This window comes from Gastrolobium bilobum, unplaced genomic scaffold (genome assembly GCF_033153095.1).
Source record: "Gastrolobium bilobum isolate Gb01-03AN ecotype WA unplaced genomic scaffold, APGP_CSIRO_Gbil_v1 utg14936, whole genome shotgun sequence".
In the NCBI taxonomy this organism is placed as follows: Eukaryota; Viridiplantae; Streptophyta; class Magnoliopsida; order Fabales; family Fabaceae; genus Gastrolobium; species Gastrolobium bilobum.
Window position 1 is genome coordinate 253,808 of NW_026898693.1, and position 12,807 is coordinate 266,614.

The 12,807-nt window shown below is 34.4% G+C and overlaps 1 protein-coding gene and 1 pseudogene across 1 annotated transcript; one reads left to right on the forward strand and one right to left on the reverse strand.

The window, feature by feature from the left end:
• Nucleotides 1–126: 126 nt before the first annotated feature.
• LOC133318436 (G-type lectin S-receptor-like serine/threonine-protein kinase SD2-5) lies at nt 127–2,601 on the reverse strand. The gene has a single exon (XM_061520434.1). The coding sequence runs from the start codon at nt 2,599–2,601 to the stop codon at nt 127–129; it is 2,475 nt and encodes an 824-aa protein (XP_061376418.1).
• Nucleotides 2,602–8,630: 6,029 nt separating this feature from the next.
• LOC133318437 (uncharacterized) lies at nt 8,631–11,214 on the forward strand (annotated as a pseudogene).
• The last annotated feature ends 1,593 nt before the right edge of the window (nt 11,215–12,807 follow it).

Genomic DNA, 12,807 nt, shown 5'->3' on the forward strand with positions numbered 1-12,807 from the left:
GAACTATATATAGAAATTGTATACAAGAGTAACTAACTAATCGTGAAAAGCTCTGCATTTGATGCCAATTTCCTCAACAAACACCTAAATGGAAAAAAAAAAAAAAAAAAAAAGGTACAGCTACTGTTATCTTGGTCCTGAAAGCTGAACAGCAGAGAGATATGCATCACTAGTACAATCTGATGGTCCTGAAGAAGTGCCACCCTCGCTGGTGGGTTTGAATAAAGTTGAGTAAAGGCGAGAAGCCATGGGAGAACAAGTTGGTGGCTTAGGAACAGTACATAGACCCTCTAGCATTTGAACAACTTTGGTCATTGAAGGTCTCAGAGACATGTCTTCCTGTATGCACCACAATGCAACTTTGACAGCAATGTGAACCCTCACATCCACACCATTTTCATATGTTTTCAACTTTGAATCAAGAATATCTTTCACTTTCCCTTCTTCCATCATCTTAAAAGCAAAAGTTGGGAAATGGGATTTCTCTGAACTTTTAGTAGGATCATAATTTTTCCTTCCACCAATAATCTCTAGCAACACCATCCCGTAGCTATAAACATCACTTTTCTCTGATATAGCATAGTTTGTGATCCACTCTGGTGCAAGATACCCCCTGGTGCCCCTTAGTGTTGTAAAAACATGACTTTGTTCACGTGTCATGAGCTTAGCCAGACCAAAATCTGAAACTTTGGCAGAGAAATTATCATCTAGAAGCACATTTTCTGGTTTGATATCACAATGAACAATCTTTGAATCACAATCTTGGTGTAGGTAAGCAAGTCCTTTTGCTGTTCCAAGTGCTATATTAAACCTAGTATCCCAATCCAACAAAAACTCTCCTTTGTTTTTATTGAATATCCATCTATCCAATGAACCATTGGCCATGTACTCATAAGCAAGAAGTCTATGAGTTCCTTCAGCACAGAACCCTTTAAGCCTAACCAAATGGTTATGATGAATGCTACCAATTATGCTTACTTCAGCCCTGAACTCTTTCTTCCCTTGGCCAATGCCTTCCAACTTCTTCACAGCTAGTTGAGTCCCATCTGGTAGAACTCCTTTATAGACTGAGCCAAAACCACCATGCCCAAGCTTCACTGAGAAGTTATTGGTTGCAGTTTCTAGATCATTGTAACTAAAACGGATTGGCATCCCAGTTAAATTCTCCAAGAAATTGTCCTCTTCTGAATTCTCTTGGGGAGGAGACTCAGGCAAATTTTGCTTTTTCCTGAAGTACCTATGTCCCACAAAGAGCATACCAGAAATCACAAGCAATGTTATTATAACTATGATCACAACAACTATTGTCTGAATATTGCTGCTTCCACTTTTCCCTATGCCCGTACCAGCTCCTCCATCACTAGAGACCTTAATGTAAGAGACAAAACCATAATCATTATCAGATTTCTCAAAGCTTCCAATCCTGTCCAAAAGGAAACAGTTCCCTGAACTGCTTTGGAAGAACATAGCAAGGCATGAGCAGTTTTCACTGCATGAAGTTTTGCAACCAATCAAATCGGTTTTTGAAGAGGGTGGAAGAAACTCAAGCGCAAAGTAATTGAGTCTATCATCAGCTTTCAAGAGCTCAATGGAATTTTTGGAGTTGCAAGGGGAGAGAAACCCTGGTTTGCAATTAGGACTAGAGCTAAGAACAGAAGGGCAACTACACTTTTTGTCACCGGTGCATATGTTATAAGGATCACAAGGTTCTGGTGTACTGCAAGAATCTTGGGGTATTCTTGTTGGCGAGGCAACAATTGACCTTGCACTTTGGAGATTGGAGAAAGTGATAATGCCATCACTTCCTAAAACTGCAATCCAAGTAGCATTTGCATTAGCAGCTGAATCTTCAGCGAAAATAAATTGCCACAACAAGGATTTGTTTTTATCATAGAACCTCCATGAATTTGCACTAAGGGTTGCTGAAGCTACCACATCACCATTGTTATTGACGATTATGCGGCTATCCTTCTGCAATGACCAATAAGGCTGTGGAGTTTGAAAACCTGCATAAAGAATAACATTGCCAGATTCAATCTTAAGAACATAGGTCAAGTTGTTAGAACCAGGTTCACTGATTAGTTCCATTCCCTCAGTGAAGTCCTGCATAGGCAACAAGGTATCCGTTGGATGGCTGAAACTCTGCCAAATCACTCTATTATCTTTCCCAAGCAAAACCAAATTTCCAGTGTCTTGTAATTCCATTGAAGAAACTCCCTTGCCACTTGTATCTGTAGACCAGACAACAGTTCCTCCTTTCTGCAAAAAGACATTACCTTTCTCATCAAACACAAATTTATCAGAATTGGAAACAGGAAGTGCTCTATTTGCAACCCAAACCACCTTGGTACTGTCCATGTGAACCACTGCTAGTAGAAACAATGTGGTGTCATTTGCTGTGGTGACAAAGCCAAAGCCAAAATCTCCTTTGTTTGACACAAGGAACTTTCCATCCCTGTCAATCCAATTCATTTGAGAGCCTTCAAATCCGGGAGAGACCTTGCCAACTTTTAGAATACTAGCCAAAACCACTTCAGATGAAAGGAGGATACACAAGCAGAGGGTATCCATTACATGGAAGAGAGACCCATGTTTTCCCATGGTTTTACTCCAACACCCAAATGGCTATTTGGGGGAATTTCATGTCATGAAGAAGGAAAAAACTCTGAATTTTCATTAACAAAAGAGGTTTGAAAATGGTCATCAACATCCTCATAGTCACCCATGTTTAACATGAGCTTGGAGAAAAAAGAACATTCAAGCTGAAATTTTTCTTACTTCGGCTACATAGTGGGGAAGAAAAAAAGAGAGGAGGAAATGAAAGAAGCAGATATGAAAACACCCTAATAAAGGAAAGTAGTATTTTCTTTGTTGACCAACTCAAAAGATTACCTCAATATGCTGAATCCTGATTTCACACCTTATGAAATGGATGCAGGTGATAAAATTGAAAGGCACAGAAGGACAGAGAAATTGTAACCATGAAACTGATGGATGGACAATCTATATTTTTGTAGAGCAGAAGCCAGAAGAAGGAAAGGCCAATAAGAGTGAAAATGGCTTATAAGAAGTAATTGGCAGTTCATTAATGATATGTTTGACCATGACAGCTAAAATGAGACAAAGTTGCACAAGTAGGGATGCATGTGAAGTAAATCATTATTACTTGCTCAACCGTTGAAGCAAAGTATGGTAATGAATGAAGTATAATAGGAAGAATGATATGAATACAATGAATGACACTGTGTATAGAGCAGAAAAATGTTGGCACTTTGGTAGTTTGTTTGATGGGAAACTGAGATTCAAACCAACGGATTTTTACTTTCTTTTCCTAAACCTGTTTGTGCCTGCTTCCTTCATAAAAGTTGGGCTGGTAGGAATTGACAACTCATTGACCAAAAGATTACGATAGCTCAGGAATTATACATGCAGTCATTATGCATATTTACTTTCATTTAATTTAAAGTATATCATAATCTTTCTTACTTCTATACTTTATAAATACGATTATATTTTAAAAGATTTTTTTTCCACCTAAAATGTTGTTCATAAACCTCTCAGATCTTCCCAATAAGGAAGTAGATGGTTGGAATTTTGAGCAGTGTCATTATACATTTGGATTTACCGTAAATCTTTTAAATACATGACAGAGCATTTACTATTAAAAATGTAATGTATAAAATATAATTTAATAATATATATATATATATATATATATATATATATATATATATGTATATATATATATATTGTTAAATATAGAGGTTTAAACTTAAGTATATGTTAATGTTATTTTAAGATTTTTTTATACAATCTATAAAGTAATGATGGAAACTTTTTTAGCCACTAACCGACTATTTAAAGGTCTGTGTGGTATTGCACCAAAAAAGAAGAAGGTCTATGTGGTATACTAAAATTTAGTCTTTAATTATTGGGATTAATATTTCTCGTTTGGTGGACATGATAGGATATGATATGAGGCTGATAACAGTAAGATATGATATGGAACTGATAAGCCTATATCATGTCCTGTGTTTGGTGAGCACCTGATTAGCAATCTGATAAGATTATGTAAAAGAAGAAAGGAGAAATGAAAAATAAAATATAATGCAATAAATACAAATATATTGGGTAGCGTGGGGATATATTGGGTAGCGTGAGGATATATTGGGTATTCAATATTAATATCCTATCCTATTGAATCCTAACCAGCTCCTCCCATAAGATAAGAAATCATGTATTGGATAGGATAAAAGGAGACAATAGGATAAACTAATCATATCCTATTGATCAACCAAACAAGAGATAAAAGTAGGATATGATAAGTTATCATATCCTATCTTCTTTATCAGGTGCTCCAAACAGGCCCTTATCTCCTACACATATATAAAAATATATGGGCCCATGTAAGATCACATGAAAAGAAGAAAGAGAAGAAAAAAAATGGACCTCATATAATTTTATGTGTATATAAGAGATAACATTATCTCTTACAAACGTGAAAAACATTAAGTCATATATTACCAAATGAGTCACGTTTTATAAATGCAGGCGGTTAACGAAAGTCACGTTTTATAAAGGCAGGCGGTTAACGACACCGCCTGAGTAAAATTTTAAAATTTAAACTTTTAATAACCGCCTGAAGTTGTTAATTGGAGGCGGTTTTAAAAACCGCCTTTGAATGCTTGACCTGTACATTTGGATGATAATTCAAGTGTTTCCACCTGTCACAGGGACCGTCGAAGTTTACCTCAAGCGGTTGTTCCAGCGGTTTAGTTTAAACGTCGGAGGATGACACTGCGACTAAGTTATCTCCGACTGTTGAGTAACCGTCAACCTGATCAAACAGAGATGGTTTGAACCGCCTAAGATTGATAATATAACCGCCTGTGTATGCTCTATTTCTGGTAGTGAACCAATGATTATCAAAACATATAATTTTATTCCTTATTTATTAAATTAAAATATAATTATTAGTTAACTTTTTTTTTAAGTTTATGTCCAAAATATCTTTTAATCTAGTTGTGCATATTATGCTTTTTAATTTTATTTTAATAAAAATAGTTCGAAGGGTCACTAGTAGGAGAAAACAACTATCCTACGACGTGAGAAAATATTTTTTGTCTATATATATATATATATATATATATATATATATATATATATATATATATATATATATATATGAGGTAGGATCCTTTGACACCGGTGTCAAATTTGAAATTTGACACCTCATCTGAGAGTTGTTAAATCAAAAAAGATCAATGGTGTCACATACTTGCAAATCAGAGTCATTGATCTTTTTTGATCTAATGGCTCTAAGATGAGGTGTCAAATTTAAAATTTGACACCGGTGTCAAAGAATCCTGCCTATATATATATATATATTGCTTTTATTTGAATGCTCAGGTTTTTAAAGGGTGATATAATTCAAATAAGAATAATTTTAATTAAAATATTTTCATTTTAATTAAGATCGGAAAACGTTGTGTACCAAAACACTAAAAAAATAATTGGCGAAGGACAGGTATCTGCTTAAGTTCAACACCCAACAATACAACTTAAATTCCACAATTTAAATATTGTTCTTTATCTACATTATCTCCTTGGTGACATGGGAAACCTCGCATCTTCTTCCACCATCCCTTGACCCGTTGAGGTTCCTTAATTCTATTCATACCAAAATTGCTAGTTGTTGTCTTTTGCTTTTGCTTGTCTCATGAAAAGCCAAAAGGTCCATTGCCCCTCCTCCAATAAGCAATAACCATTTGTTGCCATGGTCTGCATTAATATACTTTCTAGTTCCACAACCATTATTGCTTTTGCCGCAATAGTATTATTCACATGTTGATGCATGTCAATACTCATAATTAATCAGTGCATATCTATTTGTAATATATAAAAAGGTTTAAATACCTTCAAATATGACGAAAATAGTATTTGACAAGATTTTTGCTTATGTTATGCCAATGAATATAGTTTACTTAAATTTAACGTATCATTTTTTTTTTAATAAAAAGTAGTTTTCTCAACTAAAAATAATTAAATAATTAAAAATTAAAAAATTTGTTACACCAAGTTGACGTAAATTTGCGGACTAATGAAATGAAACGTATAGTAATTGTACAAGTTAGGCGTTGAAAAAACTTATAGATATGCATGGTTGGGGTTTTTCACTCGTGCTGATGCATGATGCTTTACAATTTCAAACATCGTACAGTGTTGGAAATGTTTCAAAAGGCATTCAGCACCTTTTCTCATTTATTTATTTTTCTATTTTTGGTGTGAATCACCTTTGCTGTTTAAAGAATGTGTTAGGTTGGACAACGTTGCCTGCCTATGAAATCTAAGAAAAAAGATTGTCTTTCATCCACACGCAAAAAACGGAAAAGAGAAAATTAAACCCAAAAGTTGAAAGACTCAATTGATTGGACCTTGGATGCTCTTGTTGATAAATGATAACATTCAAATAGTGGGTTACATTAATACTAAAAAAAAAAAATAGTGGGTTACAATACATAGGAGCTGATAGACACCCCATCAACAAAGTTTTTTTTTTTGCGTTGACTGACAAGTTACACAGTTTTAAAAGCATCATATTACCAAATACATGAATTAATTGGTAAAAGGTGGAGGTATTCATCAATCGATTTAAACTATGATGACTGAATTGAAAAATTGATAATTGAATTAACTGAAAATCGAAAAAAATCATATATTTTAATTAGATTGGTTCAGTTTTCGGTTTGGTTGGTGAAAATTGATTCAATCCAAATCGATCCAATGTATTATGTATTTATTATTTTTTAAAGATAGTGACTTGAAATCTGGTTGTTTTGTAGACTTGAAATCTTGGATGTTATTGATAGCAAATTATTTTATTTTAATTTTATTTTCTATTAATCTATTTTAACTCTTCATGAGTTTTAAGACTTGTTTGATTTTGAAGGACTCTTTTCTGATATAACTAGTGATTTATATGACTGAAATTTTAGGTTTTTTGAAAAATTGAAAACCGATTCAATTCAAACAGAATAAAATTGGATTGGATCAGATTTAAAAAAAATCAAACCAAATGGATAATTAAATGATTAAACCGAAATGATTGAATCAGATGATTTTTGCTTCAGAACCAATCCAATTCGGACTGTAAACATCCCTAGTAAGAGGTTATTTTAGTTTAATTAGTGATATTGAGTTGAAGCGTGGGAGAACGCAGTTATATTAAAACTTGATAGATAGACTTTTGCCGCTCATGTAATAATAAAAGTAGTCGAGTAATCCATGAAATAATGGATAATATTAAACAAAAGCACTAGAAAAATATTTTTAATAACATGAATACTAGTGTGACGATTGGCGGAGACAGCACTGACTATATGTCTATATGGTCCATAAGATCACGAAATTGACATCTGGTGGGGTAATTGTTTTATTGAAGCCATTAGTATGACGATTTGGGCTGCTGCCTTGGCCATTAGTGAATGCTGGACTTGAGGTGGGGGAAATGGAAGGATAAATTAAAATAGACGCAAAACGATTTTGGTGGAATATAAACTTAACAGAAATTTATAGTATATATTTTCTTATGCATATTCATGATACATTGTCATGTGTTCACTTTCAACCTACTCTTTTATATATGTGCAAAAATGGCACGTAGACTTTAGTCCTTAGGCAATACAAAGAAATTCCGTTATTGGGTAGATAATGTTTGGCCATTAAGAAGCCTTATTTGGTTCTAGTTCAGATAACTCTACACTTTCCTTGTGATTGTAAGTGACTTGTTGGAAATGCCTAACAAATATATCATGGAAACAAGTTGGTCCATTTACAGTTTAAGAGCCCAACGAAAGCCCAAACAAAAGATCTCTGTGGTGAACAGTGAACCACACAAAAGTTGTCAAAAAATAAAGACAAGATTTAATAATACGTCCTTAATATTTATTAAGTAAAAGTATATAATAATTTCATTTATTATTTTGTTTTTCTCAAATAATGAAACATGTTATTTTTGTAATATTTAAAATTTAAATTCTTTTAATCTAATTATCATATTTTTCAATGTTAAATATGTTCTCTATTTTAATTTAAACATTCTATTTCATATAAATTTTTTAAAAAGAAACTCGTGAAATGCAAGGTGGTGCTGCACTAGTGCTTTGAGGCAAAAGAAGAAATGAGTAGGACGCGCTTCCGTGTATCCTTTTGTGTGAGGATTTGACGCTCATCCATTCAGCGGAATCGTGCATCATTAATTGGCCAATCATTTCAGCCACATCATTATCCTTTTTTTTGATTTTGCTCCTCTCCCTGATCTTCTCCTTTTAATCCCAACACTTTCAATCACGTGGTTTATATTATGGACAACGTTCACCTTACTTTTGCCTTTATAAACATAAATTACAAAAAAATAAAACAAAAAAACTAAATAGCAATTACGCGTGCGTTACTAATATTATGCATACACCAGCTACTATAAATTAAATGCAACACTAGCTATGACTTGCCAAATTAAGATTCATTGGAACCTAGCTTGTAATTTGTTTTTCCTTTCGGTTCACTTCAATCCGTGGCATGTTTTTCTGATCAAAGATATTGAAGAAATTAATTAAAGAAGTGCAAGATCGATGATGAACATGAGGAGGTACTGGAGACCAAGATTTTCGGGGCAGAAAGACAAGTACGAGGTTAAGGTGACACAATTGAAGCTTGAATTAGGACTGTTTGGAGCCGAGGTGGCTGCTTCAAATGACAACATGGCCATTCAGATAACGGGAACAGCTACAAAGAAAGTCAAAGTTTCTTCAACTTCAAGTAACTTCTTCCCTTTATTCATCGTACCTTGAAACCAAAACCCACTCACACCACCTCACCCCAGAGATTCCTCTCTTCGAAGACACCAACCATTGTATGGGACGCACGTGACCTCTCCGGTTTTCATCTCCTCCTCAAACATGGGTCCTTATGTGGTGCGTGCGACATGACATTTCATGTATTATATGTAAGAACATGTTATGTTTTCTTCATTTTTTTTATATTATTTTTCATATGTTTATGTATCTTTGTATCTGTGTCTGTGTGTTTAAAACTTGTCTGGAAATGAAATGCAGGGAGAGGGTGATTCAGGAGAAAACAAACCTAAAATGGCGGTGGTAGGAAAAGTTTACATGAGCGTTGCCGTGACGGAGTTACTTGTTGGGGAGGTTCAAAGAACGCTTCCAATTCAATTGAAAGTACATGGTTTGTATATGGAAGCCACATTTTCGGTATGCTCCAACTCAATTTTCCTCTTTTTTTTTTGTTTTAGATAAGGGTTTATTTTATTTTTTTATGAAACTCACTTATTTTTATTTTTATGGGAAATACTTTTCTCCTTTCATATGAGACAATATATATTCTTTTTTTTGATAACATATGAGACAATATTTTATTCCTACACATACATCGACTTCCGTGTCAAGCTTTTATTTTTGTTTTTACTTTTTTTTTAATTGCTGGTTCCACTTTTTTGTCTCACTAGTAGACAACTCTTCTCTCCTTTTAAAGGAGAAAAGTATTCTATTTCTGTAGCAAAAGTAGAATTAGTTATCCATTAAAATAATTATATCTTAAATTCTCTTTATTTAAAGCGCATTTACAGCAATGTCACAGAGAAAATAAACAACAACTCTTATAATGGATTATTGGAGCAGGTCTCTTTGAGCTTATTGAAACTGATGAGTATTCATGATGACTCGCCAAGAACCTTTGAAAACATAGTGAAGTATTTGACAAGCCTTGGGAAGAAAAATAATGGGAATGTTGATCAAGTTGAGCAACCGAGTCCTTATGAATCGGACGACTCAGATGTGTTTGACTCGGATGACTCATCTTATGAGTCTACCACAAGCAGTGGCAGCAGCAGTAACACTGCAATTCAGTACTATGCAGGATCAAGAGTTACAAACGAGTCTGAGAGGTTTATAGGTTCAGATACAGAGACCCGTTTGGACACAGTCCAGAGGAGTTGGTCAATGTTGTCAAGGAATAGAGGTTTCAAGGGATGGAGTTTCAAAACATCCACAAGGAAACAAGAGAATTTGACCTACCATTCAAGTCATTGTATGGTATGTAACAATATCATCATCTAATCTGTCACTTTTTTTTTTGGCTATATTCCAATTGGTTCATCCTTTCGCGATTAGTTTAATTCAGGACGGGTCCCGGAATTAAAGTTTTAAACTCCTCTCAAAGACAATACTTTTCTCAAAGATCAAACAGATACTCTCACCCCCACCTGTTCAGTTAATTGGTCACTTTTGCTAGACTAAATAACAATTTGGTATTGTAAAATTGTTGCAGAAATCAGATGAAGTATCTACCAGACCATGCCTTCATGACAATAATTGCGGTGCAAGTAGCAGGGAAAATAGGGAAATTTGGAACAGAGATGGGAAAACAAAGCTTCAAACCAATGTGTTCTTTGCTTCCTTTGACCAACGGAGAAAACAAGCCTCGGGTGAGAGTGCCTGCACAGCACTAGTTGTGTTCATATCTCACTGGCTTCATTCCAGCCAGGACATGCTAACAAGAGCTCAATTTGATAGCCTCATCACACAAGGCTCATCTGAATGGAGAAGGCTATGTCACAGTGATGCCTACTTAAACCTCTTCCCAGATAAACATTTTGATTTAGAGACGGTCTTGGAAGCCAATCTGAGGCCTCTGGTTGTTCTGCCTCAAGAATCATACACCGGGTTTTTCTCCCCTGAGAAGTTCCAGTGCTTGATAGGAGCTATGTCCTTTGATGAGATTTGGGATGATATAAATAGAAATAAAGTGGTTAATTACGAGCCAAGAATTTACATTGTAAGTTGGAACGATCATTTCTTTGTTCTGAAGGTGGAAGCAGATGCTTATTATATAATTGACACTTTGGGGGAAAGGCTTTTTGAAGGGTGCCAACAGGCATTCATATTGAAGTTTGATGGTTCGAGTTTGATGCATGCAAGAGTAGAGGAAGTAGAGGAGGACCCTACAAAGGGAAGTGAAGAGAAAAGCCTTGAGATAGTTTGCAGTGGAAAAGAGTGTTGTAAAGAGTTCATCAAACGCTTTCTTGCTGCCATACCTCTTAGGCAACTAGAGAAGGAGGAGGAAAATAAAGTGAATATTTCTAATCCTTATCTTCACAAGCTACTGCAGATTGACTTCCATTCATCATCCTTGCCTTGAGATTCTTCTTCTTAGTCTCTCTTCAGTAGGGGACCTTTACAAGCCTAATTATATAACTAGGGGTTAATAGTATAACAATCCAAACATTGACCTTGTGACCCCAAAAACATGCGCTGAATCTTTTATGACCTTGAACTTACAGCTCATGGAATACTTGAGCATCACTCGTAGAATAATTATCCCCTTGAGGCTGATTCTTATATATGTTGCTCTATATTAGTGGAGTGGATTTTAAACGAAAATGAAAGAAATTGGTATAATTTATGTACACAAGCCAATGTCCATGTACATATTTTTTTCCACCCAATTTTGCTCCACCAACATTGCAGATAAAGAAGGGGAAAAACAGAACCCTGCATGAATAGAATTAATCCTCATTGAATTCTTTATTTATTTTTTGCTACAATTTGATTTTATTTTTTTCCCATTCTACTTCATTCTTAATCAAACATAATTGTATTGTAGCTAATCCAACTTCATTTCTTCGTCGTATCTGTCTATCTTTTTTTTTTTTGGGGTTGTATCTGTCTATCTTTTTAGTGCATTGTCATCCTGCATAAGTACTCAATATTCTATTTATGATTTATAAAGGTTCTTTTCATACCTCCGTTCATCTATCTATTTGCCTATTAGTTTATATACAATGCAGGAGACCAGGTGATACTGACAAAATGGCTTTGAATCATTCGCTAATACAATGTTTATATCTGAATGAATGCATAAAATAAAAATTAACCAGATCAATCACGTGGCAAAAGGCCTAAACAATTTTCTACTGTAATCAATGTTTTACCATTATCCCATATTTTTTATGGGTTTTATAATTAAGGATTCAACATGAGAATTGAAATCTTCCAACACACTCTTCGATTTTCGTACTGACGTGGGTCCTATACATAATTTTTTCTAACATACGAGTCTCACATGTTTTTTGTCTCTACAACATAAGATTTTAATTCTCATGTAACTTGAGAAATATAAAACCCATTTTCTATTACCAAATTATAAAAAAAAAAAAAAAAAAAAAATCAACATTAGATCAATCATGTGTGGTTCAGTAATCCGAGTCTATAACATTTAGTTCATATCTCAAAAAATAAACAAACAGATGATCCAAATTAAATCCAGCAGTCCAGCTACAAACTTCCAAAACTGATGTTATTAATTGGTGATCAAGAATATTTCTTTCGAGACAATACGATCTAAAATACATATATCAAACCATGCTTGTCTTAGAAACAAACCTTAAAACATAAATTAGTTTTTTATTTTTTGTGAGATCAAATTGCAGTCTGACAGCGTTTGTGTACGTGTCAGGAGCATGCAGAATCAAACAAAACGAAAGCTCTTTCTTAGTCAGAGGGCGCAGCCACGTTTCCAAACGGGTCTGTGACAGTCCTAGAGTATCCAAAATTGAAAAACCCAAAAAACAAAACCAAACAAATAATTACAACAGAGAAATTAATGCTGTTTGATGATCCAAATTCTAAACCAAAGTCTTCTCCATCTCTTCCTAGTAGTCTCTGCTCTCTACATTGTTTCCCCTTCTATCTCCTATCCTATGTTCCAATTTTGAAAGTAAAAAAATACAAA

What these genes read in the sequence shown, in the direction of transcription:
- LOC133318436 (XM_061520434.1), bottom strand. Translation starts at nt 2,601, where the DNA reads ATGGGAAAACATGGGTCTCTCTTCCATGTAATGGATACCCTCTGCTTG.